Source organism: Mirounga angustirostris, unplaced genomic scaffold (genome assembly GCF_029215605.1).
Source record: "Mirounga angustirostris isolate CCGP_5_RB_7025 unplaced genomic scaffold, mMirAng1.0.hap1 SCAF_16, whole genome shotgun sequence".
Taxonomy (NCBI): Eukaryota; Metazoa; Chordata; class Mammalia; order Carnivora; family Phocidae; genus Mirounga; species Mirounga angustirostris.
The window spans coordinates 52,529,691-52,553,854 of record NW_026991724.1 but is presented as its reverse complement, the minus strand read 5'-3'; the positions used below and the strand labels follow the sequence as shown (position 1 = coordinate 52,553,854).

The following is a 24,164-nucleotide window of genomic DNA, read 5'->3' as shown; positions in this document are numbered from 1 at the left end:
AAAATTGGAAATAGAGAATGCTATAGAGTGGGCTGCAGCAAGAAGATCTCAGGTTAGATCTCAGGTAGGACTTCCCGAGCTGTGGCTGCGCCTAGGAAGCGCCGCACGAGACAGGAGAGGTGAGCCTGATAAGGAAATGCCTGAAGCGTGGGGTCAGAGGTTTCCCGAGGTCCTGACAAGGCCCGCCAGCTCCGCCTCCTCACCTCCAATACGCGGCCCGCCGGGTCCTCCAGGAGCCACAGAGAGACCGTCGGCGTCGGGCCAGAGCGTCACTGTGCGACGCGGCCTCCTATCGCCGCGCGACATCTCTCTCGCTCCCAGATGCCTTTCTTCCGGAAGACTATCGAGAACAGGGACTGGGTAGCGCCAGAGAGGCCCCCGACGTGCTGGCCCGCCCCCGCCCAGCCCTTGACGTATCGCTTGTTCCCGGTGGGTTGTTCTTCCACTTATTCCGGAATCGCCCATTCGGCCGCTCTGCGACTCGCCATAGAGAGGCTCGACTGGAGTAGAGCGCCGTGCGGCGCCCGTGTGACGTCACGTAGGCGCCACTCGCTGAAGGCTTTCCCCGCCCACCCCGACGCTGTTCTCTCTTTCCGGACCTGGCTGAGCAGGAGGAGCCATCATGGTGAGCGTGCTTTGAGGTGCTCCGGACTCGACTATCCGCCGCCATCCGTCGCGGTCTTGGGCTGGGGGAGTCCCGGAGGGGAGCAGGGATGTCAGGGGAGTTCGAGGGGGGCGACTTCCGCGGTGGGGGGGGCTATTTTGGGGGCTCGAAAACCAGGGATGGGTCAGTCTTACCAGCCTCCGGCCCCTCCCGTCCCCTTTTATTTATTAAAGATCCAATTGAGTAGATGACCAAATTGCGCAAGGAGGTTAAGTGATGTGACCGGGGTCACAATGCCAGGAAGTGGCAGAGCCGGGATTCGGACCCTGGCGTTGGCCCCACATCCACGTTTGATCTCTTGTCTTTTGCCCCCTCTACCTGGACCTGTCACTCCCCTGGCCGGGAACGTTGGGCTCTGGGGCGGGGTGGGGGTGAGGGGGTCTCCACCGTCCAGTGCCTGGGTTTTGCGGCCAGGCTCCCCATCCAGCCTGTGATCTTGCTTTTCCTGCCGGTAAGCCCAGTTTCTTACCGGCAGGCATCCCACCTACCGGTCTGGGTGGCTTTTAGGATTGAAGGGGGGTTGTCTATGGCGTTAGCCATGGTGGGTGTCGCCGGGCAAGACCCTGATGGTGGTGCTGGTTTTTGAGCCTTATAGCTTGTCTTCAAATCTAGATTTCTCTTGGGTCTGTGCATTGGGGCCGCGGTAATAACTGTGTCACAGATACGCGTTTGGGAAGAAGTTGTAGGACGCACACATCAGATTATGTTGTTGCGTTAAATGTTGGAGAAAAGGGAGCTGCGAATAACTCAGGGGTTGTTTACCGTTCCTAACACGGCCAATTAGACAATCTCAGGCCAGCAGCCGGGGTGTGGTGGCGATTGTGGCTTCCTTCGGTTTTCTCAGCTAAAGTGGGAAACTGCCTCATGGAGGTCGTGCATGGAAGGTTCTGGTACTGGAGTAAGTCCCAGATAAAGGTTCTTTGCCCTGTATTAGGTAGAGTCTGCCTTTGGCCTGTATTATTGAAAAACACATCTTTTAAAGAGTTAAAACTTACCGAGTGAGCGCGACTGCCGTGTTGAAGCTTTTCAAGGTGCTGTGCGCCATGTCCTGAAGGCTTTGCATGTGGAATTCATATTTTTCCTAAATTGGGGTCATTTGAGGCCCGGAAGATTTAAGTGGCTTTTCACGGGTCTCCTCAGGGTGGACCTGGGGTTTGTTGTCTCTCCGGAGACTGGGGCCCTGGCTCTTCCTCGGAGATGGGTAATACAGTCGTTTTGGGGGTGAGTGATCTGCCAGAAGAGGTTTGGGTCCATGGCTTCCTTAACCTTGCAGGGAGTTGACATCCGCCACAACAAGGACCGAAAGGTTCGGCGCAAGGAGCCCAAGAGCCAGGACATCTACCTGAGACTGTTGGTCAAGGTGAGGCTGAGGTCTGAGACCCTCAGGGCCGCCCAGAACTGCAGCTTCTAGAACCGACGTTCCAGTATTGGGCCCCAGGCTGCCCCAGGGGCCTGCGGGGCGGGCGCCTGTCTGTGGTTCTGCCCGAGGCTTCTGGGGGTTCAGTGTCTCAGTCTCTGGGCTGTATACAGCTGGGGAGGGGATTTGGGGGGCTCTCTGGGGCTCAGTGGGATGGGGGAAAGCCGTAAAAACCTTATCCCAAACCATGCTTTTTTGTCTTTAATTGAAGGTTGCGGGCGGAGGGGTGTGGGCTACCCTGGGTTCCCATCCTTTTCTCTCCCCTCCAGCTGTACAGGTTTCTGGCCAGACGAACCAACTCTACCTTTAACCAAGTCGTGTTGAAGAGGCTGTTCATGAGTCGCACCAACCGGCCACCTCTGTCACTTTCCCGGATGGTGAGGGGCTGATTTGGGGAATGACTAGATTGTGTCTCTGGGAGGGGGGCCTGGGGCCTGGCCATCAGCTGGTTTACTTCACCCTGTGGTGGGCACAGAGCTCCGACCCTTGACCTTAGGGTTGTAGCTGAACAGCGGTGGGTATTTGAGTGGCTTGGGCTTAGCTCACGGTGAAGTGGAGGGTGTAGTGGTTTCAGGTCACGTGAGGCACGTCTTAACACGTTCTAAGTTGTCTTGAAGGAGAGACCTGTTGAAGGGCCTGTGCGTTTTGTCTCCAGGGTTTTTTCCCCGGCTGGACCCAAGATTAGGCCTGGACTGGTTGAGAGGCGAGGCCTGGGTGGGTTTATCCCCTTCAGGGCCCAACTGTCTCCATCCTTGGGATGCCTGACACAGTGGGGTTGGACTTAAACGCCAGAAGGAGCGGGCGCCTGGGTGGCTCAGTGGTGAGGTGTCTGCCTTCAGCTCAGGTCGTGATCCCGGGGTCCTGGGATTGGGTCCCGCATCAGGCTCCCTGCTCCGCGGGGAGCCTGCTTCTCCCCCTTTCTTTTACTTATGAATGGATAAGTGAAATATTTAAAAATAAGTAAACACCGGAGGAGCATTTTTTGTTTGCATTTGTCCTTCCCTCAAAGATCCGGAAGATGAAGCTGCCTGGCCGGGAGAACAAAACAGCTGTGGTTGTAGGGACCATAACCGACGACGTGCGTGTCCAGGAGGTGCCCAAACTGAAGGTGAGTGTGGAGGGGGCTCAGGAGCATGGTGGGTGGGCAAGAGCCCAGACCTGGCTCGTGTCCTCGCTCTGCTGATGACCTCTGTCAGAGGTGCCACGAGGCTTGGGATGCCTTCCCAGTCTCCTCTTTGCTCTGGGTGAGGCAGGCATCCCACCTACCGGTCTGGGTGGCTTTTAGGATTGAAGGGGGGTTGTCCATGGCGTTCTAGATTTCTCGGCCAGTTTATGGCCTGTGGACTAAAGTTATGGGTCTTTTTTTTTTTTTTTAAGATTTTATTTATTTATTTGAGACAGAGAGAATGAGAGACAGAGAGCATGAGAGGGAGGAGGGTCAGAGGGAGAAGCAGACTCCCTGCCGAGCAGGGAGCCCGATGCGGGACTCGATCCTGGGACTCCGGGATCATGATCTGAGCCGAAGGCAGTCGCTTAACCAACTGAGCCACCCAGGCACCCGTTATGGGTCTTTTTAATGCCTCCGTTTCCTTATCCATGATGAGTTCAGGTTGTTGCAGTCTTAAAGGAGGTTTTAGATGTAAATTGGTAAGGATTGCTATTGTCAACTGGGGAAGCTCTCTCTAGTGGTGGTGGTCGCGGCTCTGCAAACAGCCAGCTGCCTCTGCTGGGCCAAAGCCATGGAGAGGAATACCCAGCAGCCCCTGGGTGGCTGTGGGGGGGAGTCCGACGGTGCCTGTCCCGTGTGTCCCCCAGGTGTGTGCGCTGCGTGTGAGCAGCCGTGCCCGGAGCCGCATCCTCAAGGCTGGAGGCAAGATCCTCACCTTCGACCAGTTGGCCCTAGACTCCCCCAAGGGCTGTGGCACCGTCTTGCTCTCTGGTGAGTGATGTTCAGTGACTCTCATGGCGACTTTTTGGAGCTGGGTCCCTGCCTGATCCCAGCTTTCCCTTCCCCTTCCCAGGTCCACGCAAGGGCCGAGAGGTGTACAGGCATTTCGGCAAGGCCCCGGGAACCCCGCACAGCCACACCAAGTGAGTATCCCCAGCCCTGCCATCTGGCCCTGGCGTTTCCCTGGACCCCACCCTGTGGGTCTGGGCCTTGCCATGCTTCCGGCCCCTCTGTTTCTCATGCTAGTCCAGCCCCAGCCCTCCCTAGAACTCTCCACCTCGTCTTCCCCGCTTTTTCCTCAAGACTTGGCTTAAAGCTGTTCTTCCCTGTTGCTGAGATCTCTGCACGGCCAGCCATATAAATGTTCAGGGCCTGTGCCGGCCGGAGTCTGCATCTCCCACACGGAGCCTGCGTCTTGCCCTGCCCGGCTTTTCCAGCAGCCTGCTCAGTGTCCCCCCTGCCGTGTTCCTATGCTGCTCTGTTAGAGCACGCAGCGCGCTGCTTAGGCATCCTCAGCTTGCACCCGTCCGAGACTGCAGCGTTGGCACGCTCTCACTCTCCTCTCCCTCCTCACAGACCCTACGTGAGATCCAAGGGCCGGAAGTTCGAGCGCGCCAGAGGCCGCAGGGCCAGCCGAGGCTACAAAAACTAACCCCAGATCCTGCCTTGTTATTAAAGATTTTGAATGTTGATGGTCCTTTGTGTGTTTCTGGGGGACGGGAGGGGATTGGAGCCTTAGGCCCAGTCTGGGAGTAGGACTCTGGTGCCCATCTCCATGGAGACCAGGCAGGGAGGGGCCCTTCCCTCGCAGAGTCCGGCTCTACCTGCAGGCGCCCTCTAGCGTGCTAGTGGAACTTGCACTGTTGGACCCTTGGCGGGCCCCCTATGACCAAAGTCCCACCCCCTTAATCCGGGTGACCGGTGTTTCCACGCCTGTTCCCTCCCCCGGATTAGCCACACCTGCTGCTCCTGGCTAGGGATGGTGGGTGGGGTGTGGACCCGGAAGTGCAGAGGGGATGGGACCGCTGTGGGGGAGGGATCCTTGGGAACAGGTGAGTTGCTCCTCTTTCCCTCTTGAGTCTGGCAGGCCATTGGGCCCTGGGCCTGTAACCCGATGAGTGTGTTCCCTGTGTTGGGGCCTTCCCGTACCTGCGAAAGGCACCTGCCTTGTGGGCCCTCCTCTGTTTACAGAAGGGGCTGGGTTCCCCAGATCCCAGGCTAAAACCTGATGAATGAGGCCAGACGGCAGGAAGAGCAGAAATAAAAGCAGGAGGTCTCCAGACCTGTATTCCGACCTCCGAAAAGGCAAGACGAGGGAAAGGGGATGGGGGTCTGGACAAGTTGGGGGAGCTGGATGGGGTGAGAGGGAGCCCCGGTTTTATTCCTCTTCTCTTTGTAGGCCTTGTTGCTGTGGTGTGGAGGAAGGAAGCCGTCTGGGTGTGCGATTGGAAGGAAGGGCTGCTGGTTTGCAGGGATCAGGGGTCCATAGGCCAGAGGTTGGGTCAGGAGCCTCAAAGGGTGCTCCTTGGCCAGGAGTAGGTGGATGGATGGTCAGCTAGCAGGAGATCGTGGGATGGCCAGGGATCAGCATAGATGAGAGGGCAGCCCAAGACAATTCTGGCTAGGAGACAGTCCAGGGCAGCCAGTCCAAGGAACAGTGGCTAGTCAGGCCCTCCATCTCGGTGGGCTGCTGAGGTCATGGGCCGGTTCCATGGTGATGCAAGCCCCTGTGGAGTGTATCCTCCACTATAGCTAAGCCCAAGTGGGTGTGACACCCCTGGGGCAGAGTCCCCAAGAGACAGAGACTGAGACCTCATTCCCTGGCTGGGGAAGGGTGATGCCCAGACTTTGGGCTGGAGCCCATTCTTCCCAAACCGAGAGAGCAGGTTCAAAGGGGAGGTGCCTGGGATGGTCAGTCAGTGAGAGCCGGTGAGCCAGCCACCCGTCGGCAGGAAAAACATTCCCCTGGACACGGCAGGGTGCTCCACCGGTGGTCAGATGCCGACCTTGTTAGCTGGAAGCAGTTGATGTCTGCCAAATAATCAAAAAGCTGGCTGGAGAGGGTCAGTTAGATGTGCTATCGGTCAGGGGCAAATAGCCCACTTCACCTTTAGTTAGGGACAGTCGGGTGGTAGGAGACAGGCAGACAGCCTCTGGCTGTTACCTGGGAGATGGTTGGCCGGTCAGCAGGACCTCTGGCCAGGACAGCTGGGCCTTCAGCCTGACCGAGACCGAACCAGCGACAGGGTCCATTGGGGCCACCAGGGGCCAGGAGGCTGGAAATTGAAGTGCACAGAGGAGCAGCTGATGGGTCACACAGCCGGGGACGGAGTCGAGGGGTCAGCCTGACACACACGCAGGACCGCCCGCGACAGCCGGCCAGAAGTTCAGATGACCAGCCTGTCACTGTGGTGGCTGGAGGCAGGCGGCTGGTCCGTCTGAGCAGCCCATGCCCTGCACAGTGTGATTGTCAGGACGGGGAGCCAGGGACCCAGGGACCTTCACGGAGCGGCCCTGGAAGCTTCGGCCGGCCGCAGAGAGTCTGCCTGGCAGGAGACCCCCAGATGGTCAGTCCCCCAGAGACGGCCGCATCCTCAGACACCCAGCCTGACGGTCCTCCCACCCGAGCAGCCCAATGGCAGCCTCCCAGCTGGCGGCGCTGGAAGGAGAGGAGTCGGGGGCCGGGGGGCTGCCCTTGACCGAGGCCAGCCCCGGCTTCCTGTATTCCGAGGGCCAGCGGCTGGCGCTGGAGGCTCTGCTGAGCAAGGGCGCCGAGGCGTTTGAGGCCTGCGTGCAGCGCGAGGGCCTGCGGCCCTTCCTGAGCGCGGAAGAGCTCCAGAGCCTGGCAGCGGCGGCTGAGGACTGGACCGCATCCAAGCAGCCGCCCAGCAGGGCAGAGGAGGGAGCCCCTGCCACCAATCGGGCCTCGGGCAGCCTGACTTACTGGCCTGGACGGTCAGACGAGCTGGCGCCCACGCTGCGGCTGGGCTGGCCAGAGGACCCAACCTGGAAGGGAATCACCAGGGCACAGCTGTACACCCAGCCCCCCGACGAGGGCCACCCGCCCCTCAAGGAGCTGGTGCGCCAGGAAATCCAGGCCGCCTGCAAGGTGGGGGTCTCAGGGGGGCCTGGTGTCCACTCCCCAGACCCAGACATCCTCATAAACCAGCTCCCGGACCTGGGAGTGGCACATCTTCTGGGGCCCGGGTGTCTCACCCATGCCCTCCTGGGACTCCTGAGTCCACACCTCGCAGCCCTCAGGACCCAGGGGTCCACATCCCCCAGACCTCATCCTCACCCTCTCTCCAAGGCCTGGGTCTCCCTGGGTATCCATGCCCCTTGGACCTAATTATGACCCCTTGGTCTCAGTCATCTACCGCACCGCACCCCACCCCACCCCTAGGGTAGGTGTCTCCATCCTCCCTCCCACGGAGGGTCCAGATGTCTCCCCTACAACCCCCTGGAGAGCATGTTCTTTATCTGACAGCTTTGCGCCTGCCAGCTCCCATGCTAAGTGCTTACACGGGTTAACATTTATAATTGCCAGGAGGGTCCTGGGAGGTTGGGACTTACTATACCGAGTGAGGAGAGATGGGGAAACTGAGGCACGGGAGGTTAAGTCTCTCACCGGTAAGTGACCGAGTGGGGATTTGAACCAAGGCTGTCTGGCCAGTGGGTCAGGAGTCATCTCTGCTACATGTTTCTGCCTGCAAGATCCAGGCCTTCAGCAGCTCCCCCAGTCCCCAGAGCTCCCGCTGCATGACCAAGCAGATCATCCTGCCCCCCCCCGCCCCCCGGTATCCAGGGCACCTCCAAGGACCCAGCCCGCTGAGCCCTGGAGCAGGGCCACCATGCAGTGTCACAGCGCACGGGACACTGTTCGCCATTGCAGATGTGATTATGATGAGTTTTCCAGCAGTAGAGTCCTTGGTCTCCAGGAAGGGCGGTTTTTTCCTCATTCACATGTAGGTGCTGTATGCGCAGCAGTGCATGTCTGGGGGTCTCTCCTGCAGCCCCCCTGAATGACTCGTCGAGGCTGGGCCTTTAAACTCCCACCCCCAGGGCCCCAGCCCCTGACTGTCCCCGGAGCTCCAGGCTCCATCCACAGCCCCTCTCCCCATCCCCCAGCTAGTGGCCGTGGTCATGGACATCTTCACTGACCCAGACCTGCTTTTGGACCTGGTCGATGCTGCGACACACCGCTGGGTGCCTGTCTACCTGCTCCTGGACCACCAGCAGCTGCCTGCCTTCCTGACGCTGGCCCAACAGCTGCGGGTGAACCCCTGGGCCACCGAGGTAGGAGCCTGGCAGGCGGGACCCGAGTCCTGATTCTCCTGGCGCTGGGACCAGCGGGGGGCAGACCCCTCCACAGCGTCCTAGCTCATCGAGGTGGATGCCATCTGAGAGGTCCTCTGAGATCCGATGCCCATGGCATTGGGGGAGTTAGAGGTGGGCCTTCCCACGGGGTCCCTCTGAGTTAGGGCTATCTCCAAGAGACCCCCGAAGCCCAATGTTGGTAGCTCTGGAGAAGCTGGGACAGACTTTTCTACAGAGCCTTGGGCCATCCGGGTCCTAACCAGCCTGGAGGGATCCCCCCCCACCAAGCCCTGGGCAGTGAGTGGAGGTGTGCGGGGTTGGCCCGAGCTAGGGTGTGCCCCCTCTACTCCAGAACCTAGATATCCGTGTTGTGCGAGGCTGCAGTTTCCAGAGCCGATGGCGACGGCAGGTGAGCGGCAGTGTGCGGGAGAAGTTTGTGCTGCTGGATGGCCATAGGGTCATCTCCGGATCCTACAGGTGCGGCTGCCCCCTCCCCCACCACGCGGTGTCCTGTCCCCAACTCTCAGTAGAGCAGTCGGCGTCCCTTTTTACCAGCCTCTCTTTCCTGGTCTGTGAAATGGGTCTAAACACCCTCACTGGTAGAGGAGGTACTGAGGGGCAGAGCCCCTTGTTTGGGGATGAGCCAGGCCTGCCCGGGGGCCAGCTTAGTGGCCTGGGCGGGGGTCATCTCTTCGACCCTGTGTCTCCTCATCTGGGAAACAGGGCCCACAGTTTGTGTGTGGGTTTCAAAACCAGGACGACCTGGATTGGAGTCCTAGCTCTGCCTTGAGTTAACTCCACCTTTCTAAGCATCTATAAAGAAATAAGAGTTGGTATGCAAAGGACCTGGCCCCCGGACTGGCTCGAGTCCCTCCTCTCCTGTCCTTGGGGTCTGACCCACCCTGGATCCTGGCTCCTCAACTTCTCAGCTCTGTGACATACTGGGCCAGTGCCTCCCCTGCTCTGTACCTCAGTTTCCCCATCTGGAAAGGGTGAATTACTAACAGACCTGCCTCATAGGGTCATAGCGTGGGAGGGTGCGGGGCAGGCATGCAGACTCTCGGGTCAGGTGGCCCGGCTACAGGCTGTGTGACTTTGGGCAGCTGAATTCACCTCTCTGTGCTTCCCTTCCTCCTCTACAGAGCGGGATGATATAGTTAGTGCCTCTAGAGCAGGGTTTCTCGACAGAGGTGCTACTCACATTTGGGGCCGGATGGTTCTGTGCTGGGGGGGCTTCTTTGGGCATCTTAGGAGGCTGCACCGAATCTCTGGTCTCTCCACCCTGTATGATGTCAGGAGCAACGCCCCCTTCCCCTATTAGGACAACCAAAAGTGTCTCCAGACATTGCCAACTGTCCCCTGGGGGTGGGGGGCGGACGTGCCCAGGGGATTACCAGCGCTCTCCACTGGCGGTTTTCAATCTTGGGCTTGCCTGCATCCGAATCACCTGGAGGACTCCTTAAAAACACAGATTTCGGGCGCCTCCCCTCCGCCACCCCCCCCCCCCCCCACTGCTCCCACTCAGCCAGCTGGGGATGGGGCCTGAGAATTGGCATTTCTAGCTAGCTCCCGGCCAATGCCGGTGCTGCCGGTCCGGGGACCACACTTGGGAGAATCACTACCGTGGAGACTGGGGCTGTCTTGGAGCGCGTCTACCATCCCTCCCGGCTTTGTTTGGGGGTTCAGCGAGATCAAGGTGCCCTGGCACGTAACAGAAGCAGCGCTCCGTAAACGTTAGCTGTCGTTTATTGTCGTCATTGCTCATTTTAACCATATTTCATCGACTCTAAGGTGCCACCGACGAAAAGAAGCATCCTAATAGACATGTGAAAAGATATGCGTCTTAGAACCCATGAAATACAGTAGAGGGGTCCAGTCAAACCCACCGAGCTTGGCTCCCCACCACTGAGTCAGGCCTGAGGATGCTTCGCCGAGCCCTGGGCTCCGGGGGGACAGCCCTGGAATGGAGGAAGCCGGGGCTACATGAGGTTGTCGAGGGCCTCTGGCCATTTAATGGGGGGGAGGGGGGGAGGCGGGGGGCTCGGGGCGCAGCGGAGCCAGGACACCAGTCCCGGGCCCTGCCCTTCGGGTTGGTCACAGCAGATATGGGAGCAGCTGCAGCATGCCCAGTGCCAGGCCGGCGGCGACCCCTTCCATCTGGCTGCCTGCGGGATTGGGGGCCCCATTACACATGTGGCCGTAGCAGCAGGTGGAGGTGAGCGTGTAGGTGACGCCCATGTAGGTGACCAGCTCCTCGTGGCCGCAGGACGTGGACACCAGGCAGCCTTTGTTGAGGACAGGGCTGAGGCCCGGGGACACCCCGTGGCCCGTGAAGCAATCCTCATCGTCGCCACAGCGCATGTGGATGCCCGGGCACTGCTTAGAGTCAGTCAGCTCACAGAACACGCAGTCCTTGGTGCCCGTGGTGCCCAGGGGCAGAGCCATTACCAGAAGCAACAGCCAGCCGAGGACCATGGTGGCCTGGCGGCGGGGACGGTGCCCAAGCCAGGCCGTGGGCTTCCTGGGCCTCCCGGAACTGCTGAATGACGCTCCTGAGGCCCACGAGACTTTTGCCCCTGGTCTGGGCCTCCCAGGGTCAGCGCTCGGACGGTCCTCGGTTCCCAACGCCCCGGGTCCCTCGTGGGAGCTCCATGCACTCTTTGTGGAGCGGAATGGGGTGACCTCACAGACCCCTCGGGGCTCCCACTGGCCACTCCAGGGGTGAGGTCACAGGTGGGGGGGAGGGGTGTCACAATCTGCGGGCAGACAGGCCCGCCAACCTGCCAGGGGGCGAGGACGCTGCCACCCCGCCAAGGTAAGGACACTTGGACCAACACTCACCATCCTGGTGGCTGATGCATCAGTTCTCCGGGCGCTGGGCCCATTTTTCAGATGGGCAAACGAAGGCTCAGGAAGGGAAGGTGACGTGGCCAAGGTCCCCAGAGCCAGGATGAGAGCCCAGGTTCATTTAATTCCCAAGAGCACCTGCTGTGTGCCCAGACCTTAAAGCTAGATGCTTTAAATACCAGCACTGTGACGACAGGACCGTAGGGGACCTGCTCTGCACAGCCAGCTGGGTGCGGGCCGGGCGCCATGCAGGCAGCTCAACCCTTTGTCCTCTCTTTCCAATCTTCCTCCATCTTAGCTCCGTATCGCAGATGAGCAAACTGAGGCTCGGAGCAGGCACATCCAGAGCCCGCCACACGGCAAGTGTTTAATAAGTGGCAGTCATTACATAGGAAGCAGCTGAGTCTTAAGACAGGCCTTGTGGGAGTCAGAAGACTAATCCCACCTCTTTTCAGAGAGGGAAACTGAGGCACTGATGCCTCCTTTGCTGGGGATGGGGCAGCGTCCCGGTATAAGCTCAGGCCGGCTTCCAGATGATAATTTAAGTATCTTAACTTGTTGTCACATCAGCCCTCGGGTAGGTACCTAGGTGGTTCTCATTCTACAGAGGGGGATGTTGAAGCCAGAGAGGTTGCAGGACCTGCCCGAGGTCACACAGCCTGCCCTGGGACCAGGTGGGGACTGGTAATGGGGTCCAGGCCGGGTTCCCTGGGGCGGCACGGAGATCCTGACCCCTCACTGCGTGCCCCTCAGCTTCACGTGGAGTGACTCTCGCCTGCACCGCGGTCTGGTGACCCTGCTGACCGGCGAGATTGCCGATGCCTTCAGCCGAGAGTTCCGGACACTGTATGCGGCCTCCTGGCCGCTCCCGTCCGCACCCACCCGGGGCCCCTTCGTCAGCACCTTGGGGGGGTTGCAGCTGGCTCACAACCCCCACCGCGTGGCCCGCCGCCGCTCTGTGGCCCCCATGTCACCGCCGCCACCTGACGGCCCACTGGCCCGACGCTTGGCTGCCTGCCGGGTCTTTGAGGGGGACAGGCAGGAGACCCCGGCCGCCCCAGGGCCGGCGCTGAGCGACATCCTGAGGAGTGTCCAGCGCGCCCGGACTCCCAGCAGCACCCCGGCCCGGGCCAGCCGCTCCCTGTGGGACCTGAGTCGCCTGTCCCAGCTGTCTGGCTCCAGCGACGGTGACAGTGAGGTGAGAACTGGTGGCTGGCCTCAGAGAAACAAGAGGAAGAGGATGGGGCAGCTGAGGGCCTACTATGTGCCTGGGCCCAGGCCGGGGCTGGGGGTGGAGGTGGGGTAAGCAAAAGCGCCCACCTGAATTCATGATCCCAGCGACCATTTCCTATAGTCCTACTGCGTGCTGGGCAAGGGAGTGCTGGGTGGCTGGGGGCAGGGACCCCGAGAGCCACCCTGGGTGCAAATCCTGGCATGACCCACTAATGGGGAGAGCTGGGCAGACATCTGCCTTCTCTGAACCCTCCGTGTTCTCATCTAGCGAATGGGTGCAGCAGTTGTCCCCAGTCTCGGTTTGGTGGGAAGGAGAAGTCAGTGAGGGGAGGATGAACTAACTAGAACATTAAGCATTACAACAAATCCCCACGGTGGAATTTATTTGTATTTCTTTCGCGAGATCCTCATCCCAGGTCAGTGAGGTAATTCTCTTTTCTCACTCGTGGTCACAGATGGGAAAGCTGAGGCTCGGAGAGGTCAAGTAACTTGCCCAAGGTCAAAACCACCATCTCTTGTGGGCACCGTGCCACATGCCAGGGGCTCTCACAGAGGTGGTTGAATTGGATCTTTGCCAAAACCCTCTGAGGTTACGAGCCTCCGCCCACCCGTTTCACAGATGAGGAAACTGAGGCACAAGGGAGCGATCAGAACTCGGCCCTCGTGGCCTCGCCGGTGCAGCTTTTAAACGCTCTGCCCCTGGCTTCCCAGATTCGAGCGTCGTCCGGGTGTTGCGGAGGGGGTTTGGCGAGCTCTAAGGGGTCTCTGTGCCCCTCCTCTCGGCTGCTGAGACGCTGGGGTTCCCACGGAGCCCGCCCTAATTCTCTGGGACCCTGGGCGGAGCCTCTGTGCCCTCAGCTGTAAAATGGGCTGTCGACAGGGTGAGAGCAGAGCCATGTGGGACAAGCAGGCGGCCTCGCCCTGCGTGCCGGCAGACCCGGGGTACAGGTTCTCTGTGACCTGTGCCCCTCTCGGGCTCAGTTTCCCCATCTGCTACGTGGGACCTAGTGGGGACCTTTTCCGAGGGTGAGGGAGGAATGTCCCAGGAATTGCCTCCCTCAGTTCCAGGCCAGGGGGGAAGGGGGATGGGCAGCGCAGGGGCAAGGTCCTCTCGCCTCCACCCGGTCCTGAGCCGCCCTCACCCACCATCACCTCCCTTGGCAAATATTTGCTCCCCCCAGGCAGTTGCTGACAGCTTCCTGTTCCTCCCCAACTGCAAAGCTGCAGGGGGGAACACAGCAGCTGGCCCTCTGAGGGTCTGGGGGCCCCAGGCCTCCCGGATCACTTCCCTTCCCCATTCTGGAGGCTCAGGGGCCTTCTCACCTCCCCTGAGAGTCACACACACACACACACACACACCCTTCCTGGACTCAGTCCCCCGAGCCTTCTCTCACCTCCCTCTCTTTCCCTCCACAGCTCAAGAAGTCCTGGGACTCCAAGGACACCCCAGCCAAGGCCCTGATGAGGCAGCGGGGCACCGGAGGGGCTCCCAGGGGTGAGACCGAAGCCCGTCCTCTGGGCCGGTCCCAGCCCCGGGGCGGCCCCCTGCCCCTCCTCCCTGCACGCCGCCTCCGCTATCTGTCCCCGACCAGAAGGAGGTTTGGTGAAGATGCTGCTTCCAAACTCCTGGGACCCCGAGGCTTCCAGCAGCCAGACCGGGCCGCCCAGGCAGGACTCAAGGGGCGACCGTGACAGGAGCCAAAGCTGCATGGGGCCGGCCTCTCGACCCGCAGCTCCAAGCCCCCTGCCTCCGAGTCGAGGCGTGGACAAGGCTTCTGGCCTGGGTATCTGTCTGGAAATCGGAAGGGGTTTTTTTCTCTTTGTTCTAGAACCTGGGCAAGCCCAGTGCTCACTCTAGAGGCCAGTGTCACAGTTTAGGAAATGGGCAGAAAGCCTCCAGTAGCTGGGATCCTAGAACAGCATATCCTACTTCTCTGCGGACTGGCCTGGCTGAATGGCCCGGGTGCTGGAATTGTGTGGGGTGAAGGTGGGGAGTCCGTGGGACAAAGTGGGGCAGCTTCCGGTACCCACCACGCTCAGGAGCTGTGGGGAAACAGCTTGGCAAGGGAGAGGACAGAATCCAATCGAGGGAGTGGGGCTGAATAATGAGGGCCTGGAAATTGGTGGGGGTCAGGGCCAGGGGGGCTGGGACTGTTTTGCGGGTGCTAAGCGCTGAGTTGCTGGGGGCTCCCTTTCCCTCTGCTCAGAATAAAGCTGCTTGATGCCAGAATCTTGCAGTTCCAGAGCCTAGCAGAAGACCCAGGAATGCAGTTCTGGCCCCCTCCTCCCTCACACCCAGGAGGGCCTCGCCGCAGCGCCCCGGCCCTGAGGGGAGGCAGGTGCTCAGCGCTTGCCTTCCCGCAGCACCTTCGCCTCCGGCGGGGGCTTCTGAGTCACCGACCCCACTGGCGTGCGGGGTGGGGAAGAAGACCTCGTCTTCTCCGGGGGCCCTGGGTGCGCGGCGCGTCCCCACCCCAGCCTCCGCCTCCCTCGCGCGCCCCCTGCCGGCCGCCCGCGGCAAGCCACCTCCAGAGCGCAGCGAGAGCCGGGGCAGGAGCGCTGCGTTTATTCTCAGAGTCACGGGTTGGGGGGCTCGGGGGCCTCGGGGGGGCTGGGGCTGGGATCGGGGTCCGGGCTGGCGTCCTCGGGGACGTCCCAGGGGAAGGTGGGCAGCCCCCGCATCTGCTCGCGGTAGACACGGTCGAACGCTTCGCTCTGCGCCACCGTGAAGTGGTTCTTCCAGTCACCGCACACGCCTGGAAGGGAGGGAGGGACGGCGAGGTGAGGAGCGTGGGAACCTTCCCCGCCCCCAACATGCCAGCACCCCCTTTCCCACCTGCGGGCCTTTGCCAGAAGCACCTCCCCACCCCTCTTCGTCTCCATGCTGCCCCTTTACCTCCTACGGTGGCCGTTCTGTCCCCAGTCACCTGGCCAGACCCCTGGGCACCCTTTTGCGCCCTCCCTCCCTTGGCTCCCCCCATCCTACCTGTCCCTCCAGTAGACTTGTTGCCTTCCTCTATTTTACCCCGACCCCTTAAATCTCTCTGCCTGGAACATCCGCCTCCCCATCCAGCATTCCTGCCCGTGTGACCGTGTCACTGTGACCCGTCCCTCACCTCCCTGGCTGGAACAGGGCTTCCTCACCCCAGGGCTCCTGCAACACGCTACCTCCATTATGGCTCTGACAGTGTGAATGAATGCTTTCCCACACTCGGTGCCAGGGGACCGGCCGAAGGGCTACCCTGGAGTCGTGGGGTTCACTCTTTAACCCTCGCAGCAACCGAGCAGGCAAGGGGTGTGAACTCTGCCCCTTCCATGTGCCCAGGCAGGTGCGGGGATCCCGCCGAGCCTCACGTTTCTCACTGTCATGGGGCATTAACCTGGAATCCTGGGGCCAATGTCATTTGGATCGCGGCATTTTAAATCTTAGCAAGTGTATACCCCACATATTACATGACGCCCCTCGTGAGATCTGGGACAGCTCCCTGTGGGAGGCTGAATAATCACCCCCTCCCTCCAGATGTCAACCTGTCCTAGTCTTTGGAACCTATGCCTAGGTGACCTTACATGGCAAAAGGGAGTTTGCAGGTGTCATTGTTAAAGACCTGGAGACGGGGAGAGGATCCTGGATTATCCTGGTGGCCCCCATTTAGCCACGAGGGTCTTGATAAGAGGAGGTGGGAGGGTCAGAGTCAGAGATCAGAAGATGCTCTGCTGCTGTTTTCAAGATGAATGGGGGCCACAAGCCAAGCAACGCACATGGGGCTAGAGACTGAAAAGGCAAAGAATGGGTTCTCCCCCTAGAGCCTCAGAAGGAACAATCCCTTGGACACTTCGGTTTTAACCCAGTGACACTGATTTTGGACTTCTGACCCCAGAACCGTGAGAGAATAAACGTGGCTTGTGTGAAGCCGCTAAATTTGTGGTATTTTAGCAGGAATAGGAAGCAGCGCACTCCCACCCTCACCCCGTAATCCAACACTTGAATATTTCTGGGGTGAACACTTCATGCTAAGAAAGATTCGCGAAGGGCGCCTGGGTGGCTCCGTAGGTTAAGCGTCTGCCTTTGGCTCGGGTCATGATCCCAGGGTCCTGGGATCGAGTCCCACATCGGGCTCCCTGCTCAGCGCGGAGCCTGCTTCTCCCTCTGCCTCTCTTTCTCTCTCTCTGTCTGTCTCTTACGAATAAATAAATAAAATCTTAAAAAGAAAGAAAGAAAGATTCACGAAGACACCATAGAGCCTCACAGAGTGTGCCAGGCCCCAGGCTCAGCCCTGTGTGGGGGGTCGGTCCCGGGTCCACAGTGACGCTGGGAAGGCAGTTCTGCCTGGAGCAACCCCATATTTCAGCCGGGAAAACTGAGGCCCAGAGAGGTTACATGACCCGCTCAGGTCACACAGCCAGGCTGTGGCACCCCAGAGCCCCCGCACCTTTCCGGAGGAAGGCACCGTGGCGCTGGTCCAGCAGGCTGGGAGGCAGCAGCGTGAAGTTGGACATGGCGTTGGCCTTCATAGCGCCGAAAGCTGAGTGCGCCACCACGGAGCCCAGCGCCTCCTCACCCAGCGGCCGACCCAGGAATTGGCAGACGCGCTGCACGGAGCCGTGGAGATCCTGCAGGCAGGGGAGAGGGGTCAGGGGGGCCAGGCGGAGGGAGGTGGGACCCCAGGCAAGGAAGGAGCACCAACCAGACCCTGAATCTGGATGTCTGGAGTCCCAACCAGACCTGTCTGGGTGACTCTGCTTCTTTGCCTCAGTTTTCCCACCTCCGAGCTGAGGGATTGGGCTATGGCTTCCGAGTTTTCACAGTTTGGGGTTTGGGAGGGTTCTGCGGGCAGGAGGGAAGGGGTGGAGGCGGGGCAGAGGTCACAGCAGGGAGCAGAGGTTACTCAGGCACCTTATACAGAATCACCCTCACTCGGGTTAGAAGGGGGAGTCAGCCTGTCTGTGCCCCAAATCTGCACCCACCCCCCGGTCCCCATCCCGGAACGGCGACCTCCTTGAGCCAGTCCCAGGCCAGACTCCCAGCCTGGCCTCACCCCTCTGTCTCCCCTGCTCCCACACCCCTGTCAGTCTGTCTCTGCTCATCTCCTCTGGGCTTTCAGCCCTAGCACTGGTCAGGCCTTGTCCTCTCCCTATGGACTCCTTACCCCAGCCTCCTCCCTGGCCTCCCTGCCCCCAGGCCCCCACACCCAGAGCTGCTCCCAGCCCTCCTATGGCTCCCTGGTGCCCAGGGACAGGAGTCCTGGCCACCCTCCAGGCCTGGCTTTCAAGGAGAGAAGTGGTCTGGCCTCCCCCATCCTATCTTTCCAGAATTTACCATTCCCTGCAATTTCCTCCCTGCAGCCTCAGCATGGGGCTGCCAAGAATGCCCCGTGCCACCACCCTCCACCTGGCAAACCTCCCCATCCAGATGCAGCTCAAATATCCACCCCCTCCTGACAACGACAGTTCAAGTCACTGGGGACTGAACACCCCCTGTGTACCAAGCTCTGGTCCAAGCCCCTCATGTATATTTGTAGCAAGCGTGCCAATAGCCCTGCAGAGAGGTGTCCTTACCCCAATCGGTAAAAGGAGGCTCAGAGAGGGGAAGACACTTGTCCAGGGTCACACAGCTAGGGAGGAGCTCAGATTTAAGTGCCCGAAGCCCCACCCCTCCCTGCCCCCTCCTATCTCGCTGCCTTCCCTGAAATGCAATACGCCTTCTGCTCAGCTCTACCAACCCCACGGCTCCGATTTTCCACGTCATTCCTGGTTTCATAACCCTCCATCCCTTTATCGTCTTGAACCACTGGCGTGTCCCAGAAATTCTAACATGTTGGCAGTTCCTCACACCCAGGGGCAGCCCAGAAGCTCTGTCAGGCTGCATGGCCCAGTTTTTGGTTTGGAGAACAAAACTAGATGGAAAAAAAAAAAAGTGGGGGTGGGGGGATGGTAATGCCGAAATCTTCTCTGGATCTTCCAACACCAAGAGATATACCAGGGTGGGAAAACAAACAAACAAACAAAAAACTCAGGTAGGTTGTCAACTCTCTCTAGGTTCCAAACCCCCAGGCTCCTCCTCTCTAAAACGGGGCTAATAACAATATCGGGGTGAACCCTATAAAATGTGGCTCAATACTGGCAATTTTATGTGGTTCGCTCTAATAGGTAACTCACCTGCCCGTACCTGGTGAGGATTAAATGTGATGAACCATATGTGGTATTTGGTGCATGGCCTCTCTCACCCTCAGGGGACATAGGCTCCTATTGTTACTACTAATCAGATAGGCCCTTGCTCAGAACCTAATCACTTTTACTTTACACACTCTATTAACACGCTGGCATATTATTACCATCTGACATCGGGCTCCCTGCTCGGCAAGAAGCCTGCTTCTCCCTCTCCCACTCCCCCTGCTTGTGTTCCTGCTCTCGCTCTCTCTCTCTCTCTGTCAAATAAATAAATAAAATCTTTAAAAATATATATATATATATTTATTTATTTGACAGAGAGAGAGAGAATGAGCAGGGGGTAGGGGTGGAGGAAGAGGGAGAAGTTGACTCCTCTCTGAGCAGGGAGCCTGATGCGGGGCTCGATCCCAAGACCCTGGGATCATGACCTGAGCCGAAGGTGGACGCTTAACTGCTTTACCAACTGAGCCACCCAGGCACACCCTTTCCCACCCATTTTAAGGATGAGATGTCTGAGGCTCTGAGAGACTTTAGGGGATTTTTTAAAGTAGGCTCCATGCTGGGCTCGAACTCACGACCCTGAGATCAAGACCCGAGCTGAGATTAAGAGTCGGATGCCCAACTAACTGAGCCACCCAGGCACCCCAACATTTTAGGGGATTTTAACTGTTTTATTGGACATAAAAATTCAGGTGTTTCCCACTCCATAAAGTACTGACAGAAAGAATACAACACATACATGAAACACACAAGAAGGGAACATGTCTGGGGAGCTTAGTGAAGGGGCATATAATGGGAGCTTCTCAGGTACCCAACCTCTGGGAACATCTTTGTTAAGAATCTAGAATGGGGCACCTGGGTGGCCCAGTCAGTTAAGCGTCTGTCTTCGGCTCAGGGTCCTGGGATCGAGCCCCGCATTGGGCTCCCTGCTCAGTGGATGGTCTGCTTCTCCGTCTGCCCCCCGCCCCCCCATGCTCTCTCTCTCAAATAAAGAAATAAAATCTTAAAAAAAAAAAGTGTTTGCTAAAACAGAAAAAAAGGATCTAGAATGGCTGGTTATGTTCACTGTGGGTTGTCCCTCTAGAAGCCCAGCATCCTCCTTACAGCCCAGCAAAGCAGTGGGCATTCTGCATGGCACCTTCTTCCAGGGAGCTCTCCCTGATTGCCCCAGCCAGAAGGCATTTTCCTCTCCCGGGTGCCTGCTCCAGGGACTTTTGATGGGGTCCAGACAGGATCCCCATCTACCTCCAAAGGCTGTTTCCTTCCGCCGCTCCCCTCTGCCCTTCAGGTCACAGCCATCACTGAAGCTCACTTCCCACGTGCTGCAGTTCCGCATGACCTCATCTATCCTATCTCCTCTCCTGCTCAGGGCCCACCGGGGGCTTCCACCTACTCAGAGACAAGCCAAGGTCCTCCCCGTGCCTCCTATCCCCTCTCTGCCCACATTTCCCACCCCCACCCCGCCTCAGTCGGCTCTGGCCACATGGGCTTCTTTGCTCCCCTAGGAACACATCAAGCATGCTCTCATCTCAGGGCCTTTGCACGGGCTTTCCGGGACACTTTCCCCCCAGATATCTCCAGGGCTCCTCCTTCTCCTTCAGATCTTTGCTTAAGTGTCATCTTCCCCCCAGAGGCCTCCCTGACCACCCTATTTAAAACTGCGCCCCCACACATTCCTTATCCTCAGCTTCTATTCGGCTTGCCTTTTCTCCTTCGCTCTGCTCTCCAGCTGCCATCTATTTCATTTCTTTGTCCATGCCCCTTCTGCTGCTCAGGGGCTCAGGACCCTGCTCCGTTCACCACTGTGCCCCCAGTACCTGGTGCATTAGGCAGCAGAGCAGGCCTCGCGGGAAGGGAAGCGGGTATGAGGAGGGGAGGAGTGGAGGACGCTGGGCCGGAGTGGGGTGGGGGTGGGGGTGGGGCGGGGGGGGGAATCACCTGCTGCAGCTCCTCATAGGTGATAAACAGGAAATTCTCTTTGCCCTGCATCCGAATCCAGCCCTTAATGTGGTCGAACCAGGAGCCAAACTGCACTGCGGGCAGAGGGGCAGGCGGATGAGGTCCGGGCAGCAAAACCACCTCCGCTGGGGCTCGGGGCTCAGGGGGGCCTCACTGGCCCCATGTGGCCCCGGGCCTGGCCCCTCAGAGCTGGACGCCTCCCCCAAACCCCCCACACCTGGCACTCTGAAAACCCCTGTCTCCCCATCTCTCTGTTTCTGTCCCTTTTCTGCATCTCTGTCTCTCTCTTTTTGTTTCTCTCTTCTCTGTCTCTCTGTATCTATGTGTCTGTCTGTCTGTTTCCTTCTCTCTATTCCCCTGTCTCCTTCACTGTGAGTAACGCCCTGTATCTCTGCCTCTCTCTCCTTCGTACCCCTCCCCTGCCCCCTTCTTGGCTGGGTCCCCAAGGGGCTCCCCCCATCTCACTTTGCCCCAGTCCTCACCTTCGCCTTTGAGAAAGTTCTGCAGGAACTGGTCAGGCGTGCCGGGGTCCTTCAACTGCCCAGCAATCTTGGAGTAATGATAGAGCGAGACCACCACGTCCCGGGGGTTCCGGCCCATGTAGATCACCTGTGTGTGGATGTTGGTGAGGAGGCCAGAAGCTGTCAGACACAGGCAGGACCCCAGCCCCGAAGACTGCATGTCCCCAAGCCTTCTCTCTTCTGATCCTACAGCAGGAAGGACTCAGAGTTGACTTCTCAGGGGACTGCCCCGCTAAGCTTAGATCAGTTCACCTCATCCCAGCGGATGGGGAGAGCTCCCTGCAACCACATTCCAGGAGGAGAGTGGGACTGTTCCTGGACTAGGCAGAGTGACAGTTTGGCTTCAGGGAATAAAGACTGAAGGAAGAAGGCATGGGACTCAGGATGGAGGAGATCAGGGTGAGAGATGTTGACCCTCCTTCCTATTCCCATAGCCAAGGCCTTAACTCATCTGTTCCTGCCTGGTCCTTCACCAGAGCCTCTTCCCCAGCCTCCTAGCCTCCACATGGCCCCAGAAGGTCCTTCTATACCCAGAGCTGACCCTGCCTTCTTCCACTCTCCAGCACCCCAGGGAAGAGTCCCAGCCCCTGGGCCTGGCATTCAAGGCCCCGATCACCTGGCTCCACTCTGTTTACCTGCTTCATATTCCACAACCAAGCCCACTCCAGCCCCATTGGATATGTCCTTCCCTGGCAACTGTCTCCTTCCCCAAGACTATGGTCAGCCACTCACTTCCTTCGTGATCCCACCAGTCTCCTGGCTTTAACGACTCCATCCATCTCTATCGACCAGCCAATTACAGATACGCATGTCCATCCCAGATCTGTCCTATCAAATCCCAATTCAGTTATCTCCCTGCCCACTGGCAACCCCCACCCGGACACCTATGGGCCATGACAGAGCTCCCACTTTCCCCTGAACCTCCCCATCTCGCCGCCCCCCATCCCAGGTGACAGCAGCCTCATCCTCCCAGCAGCTTAAGCCAAACACCGTGGAGTCACCCTTGATTCATCTGTCTGACACCCACACCCAATCTGTCAGTTAATCTGACTACTGGTTCCACCTTCAAAATACACCCCAAACGTAGCCTGCTTCCTTCACCTCCACTGCCACCACCCTGGTCTCGTCCAATGTCGCCTCCCACCTGGACTACCTGCCCTTACCCCCACGGTCTGTCCCCCACCTTGCGTCCAGAGGGCGCCTGTGGAAACCTAAGTCGGCTCCTATTTCTCTGCTCAGAGCCCTGCCCTGGCTCATGTCCCTCAGGGGACAAGTGAAGTTCCCACCCTAGCCCACGCAGCCCTGCACAGTTGGGAGCCTGTTACCTCCCTGACCTCATCTCTACTCCTCTCCCCCTCATTCAGTTGGCTCTGGCCACACAGGCTTCCTTGCCAGCCTCAGGCATGCCACACTCACCCCAGGGCCTTTGCACCTGCCCTTCCCTGTGCCTGGAATGTTCTTCCCCCAGACACCCCCACACTCTGCTCCTTTCTGATGTGAATTTACCACCTTGGCATATTAAAGAGCTTCCTTATCTATTCTCTGCCTGTTACCCCTTAGAATGTGGGCTTACATTGCTATGTGCTTACTAGCTACTGTTCTAGATCAGGGCCAGGCACATAGTAGGTGTTCAATAAATGTGCTGAACCCATCAGTCAGGGAGAGTCAGCTCTCCCCCACCCCAACACCCCTCCCGCCTCCTGCACCTTGGCCTTGGAGTTGAAGAAGGCTTTGGTGAAGAGCTGGATGGGGAGGTGGGAACTCATGAGGCGGGGGCTGGGCTGGTCCGAGAGGCTGAAGGCACCCATGATGGTCTCACACCAGGGTGCCCGCTTCCAGATGGGCACCGAGCGGATCCAGGATGGGTCCCCGTCCTTTAGGATTAAGCTGAGGATCTCAATCATCCAGTTGGTGCCTGTCAGGAGATATTGGGCAAATTAATCGAAGATGCGGCGGGGTGGAGGGGAGGCCAGAGAGAACCAGAGTCAGATTTCTCAGACTCCTCACAGCCGGCCAGCCAGCGGAGAAGCTAGGCCTGCTTATCAGGATTTTCAGAGCAGGGACTCAAGGCTCAAAGAAACAAAGTCGGCGGCCAAGGTGGCGAAGCTAGGAAGTGGCCCGCGTGGCAGAGACTGGCTTGCTGCCCTCCCAACCCCATTTCATCTCCCTACCAGGAATATGACGGGACCACATTTCCCTAGCCTCCCCTGCAGCTACATGTGGGGCCATGTGACCGAATTCTGGCCAAGTGCAGTGATATGCAGCCATTTCCAGGCCTGGCCCATAAACACCTCCTACGTGTCCCTCCCCCTTCCCTCTCCGCTGGCTGGATGCGGGGACGCCCCTGGAAACTGGGGCTCCCGGGGATGGCAGAGCCATATGATGGAAAGAGCCAGAATGCCTGAGACTGCATGGATTTCCCCCCACGTCCCTCCACGCATCCTGCACCGACCGGAGTTTAAAGGAATGACAAATAAGCTTCTAGTAGGCTCCGTGGCTGGGATTCTGAGGCTTATGTGTGAGGCAGAAGCATTCCGCTAGTACATACAAGAAGCTGGAATTAAATCCAGACGTCTGGGCTTAAAAACCTCAGCTCCTTTCACTGCCTTTTCTCGGGAGTCACCCCTTGATTTCTGGGGGGAGTCACAAATGTCATGTAGCAGGAAGGGACCTTATCAATGACCCGGTTCTCAGGTCCGGATTCCAGGAGACTGTAGGCAAGTCAGATGAGAAATAATAATAATAATAATAATAATAATAATAATAATAATAATAATGTTAACAGTGACCTATTATTAGTATTATATTGCCCTGGATTCTCTGTTTTGTTGTTTTGTTTGTCTGGTTTTTTTTAAAGATTTTATTTATTTATTTGACAGAAAGAGAGAGCACAAGCAGGGGGAGCTGCAGACACAGGCAGAGGGAGAAACAGGCTCCTCCACGAGCAGGGAGCCCCATGCGGGGCTCCTTGTGGGGCTCGATTTTAGGACCCCGGGATCATGACCTCGGCCGAAGACAGACGTTTCACCTTCACCGACTGAGCCACCCAGGCGCCCCTATTTTTAAGTCATCTCTGCGACCAAAGTGGGG

General features: G+C 58.7%; 4 protein-coding genes across 4 annotated transcripts in view; 2 read left to right on the top strand and 2 right to left on the bottom strand.

Moving 5' to 3' along the window:
- Positions 1-482: 482 nt before the first annotated feature.
- Positions 483-4,719, top strand: RPL18 (ribosomal protein L18). The gene is made up of 7 exons (XM_045891873.3): positions 483-625; positions 1,938-2,024; positions 2,351-2,458; positions 3,091-3,189; positions 3,897-4,020; positions 4,103-4,172; positions 4,606-4,719. Exons 1-7 carry the CDS (start codon positions 623-625, stop codon positions 4,679-4,681), a joined length of 567 nt encoding a protein of 188 aa, XP_045747829.1. The 5' UTR covers positions 483-622; the 3' UTR covers positions 4,682-4,719.
- On the top strand, positions 4,720-14,118 carry FAM83E (family with sequence similarity 83 member E). The gene is made up of 5 exons (XM_045890419.3): positions 4,720-7,138; positions 8,158-8,325; positions 8,699-8,823; positions 11,947-12,391; positions 13,843-14,118. The coding sequence occupies exons 1-5, from the start codon at positions 6,665-6,667 to the stop codon at positions 14,116-14,118; spliced, it is 1,488 nt and encodes a 495-aa protein (XP_045746375.2). The 5' UTR covers positions 4,720-6,664.
- Positions 9,549-11,987, bottom strand: SPACA4 (sperm acrosome associated 4). The gene has a single exon (XM_054511184.2). The coding sequence runs from the start codon at positions 10,819-10,821 to the stop codon at positions 10,441-10,443; it is 381 nt and encodes a 126-aa protein (XP_054367159.1). The 5' UTR covers positions 10,822-11,987; the 3' UTR covers positions 9,549-10,440.
- Positions 12,369-24,164, bottom strand: part of SULT2B1 (sulfotransferase family 2B member 1) — a 36,454-nt gene continuing 24,658 nt past the window's right edge. The window contains exons 3-7 of the mRNA XM_064581116.1: positions 22,781-22,989; positions 21,036-21,162; positions 20,533-20,627; positions 16,857-17,037; positions 12,369-15,182 (exon numbers count right to left, since the gene is read on the bottom strand). Of these exons, the coding sequence (XP_064437186.1) occupies positions 15,004-15,182; positions 16,857-17,037; positions 20,533-20,627; positions 21,036-21,162; positions 22,781-22,989 (791 nt within the window). The 3' untranslated portion in view covers positions 12,369-15,003. The remainder of the gene's footprint in view (positions 15,183-16,856; positions 17,038-20,532; positions 20,628-21,035; positions 21,163-22,780; positions 22,990-24,164) is intronic.

Excerpts from the sequence above, each read along its gene's own strand:
- RPL18 (XM_045891873.3), top strand. Across the intron at positions 4,021-4,102 it reads TGGCACCGTCTTGCTCTCTG|GTCCACGCAAGGGCCGAGAG; the intron begins GTGAGTGATGTT and ends TCCCCTTCCCAG. Across the intron at positions 4,173-4,605 it reads ACCCCGCACAGCCACACCAA|ACCCTACGTGAGATCCAAGG; the intron begins GTGAGTATCCCC and ends CCCTCCTCACAG.
- FAM83E (XM_045890419.3), top strand. The coding sequence starts at position 6,665 with ATGGCAGCCTCCCAGCTGGCGGCGCTGGAAGGAGAGGAGTCGGGGGCC. Across the intron at positions 7,139-8,157 it reads AAATCCAGGCCGCCTGCAAG|CTAGTGGCCGTGGTCATGGA; the intron begins GTGGGGGTCTCA and ends CCCATCCCCCAG. Across the intron at positions 8,824-11,946 it reads GTCATCTCCGGATCCTACAG|CTTCACGTGGAGTGACTCTC; the intron begins GTGCGGCTGCCC and ends CGTGCCCCTCAG.
- SPACA4 (XM_054511184.2), bottom strand. The coding sequence starts at position 10,821 with ATGGTCCTCGGCTGGCTGTTGCTTCTGGTAATGGCTCTGCCCCTGGGC.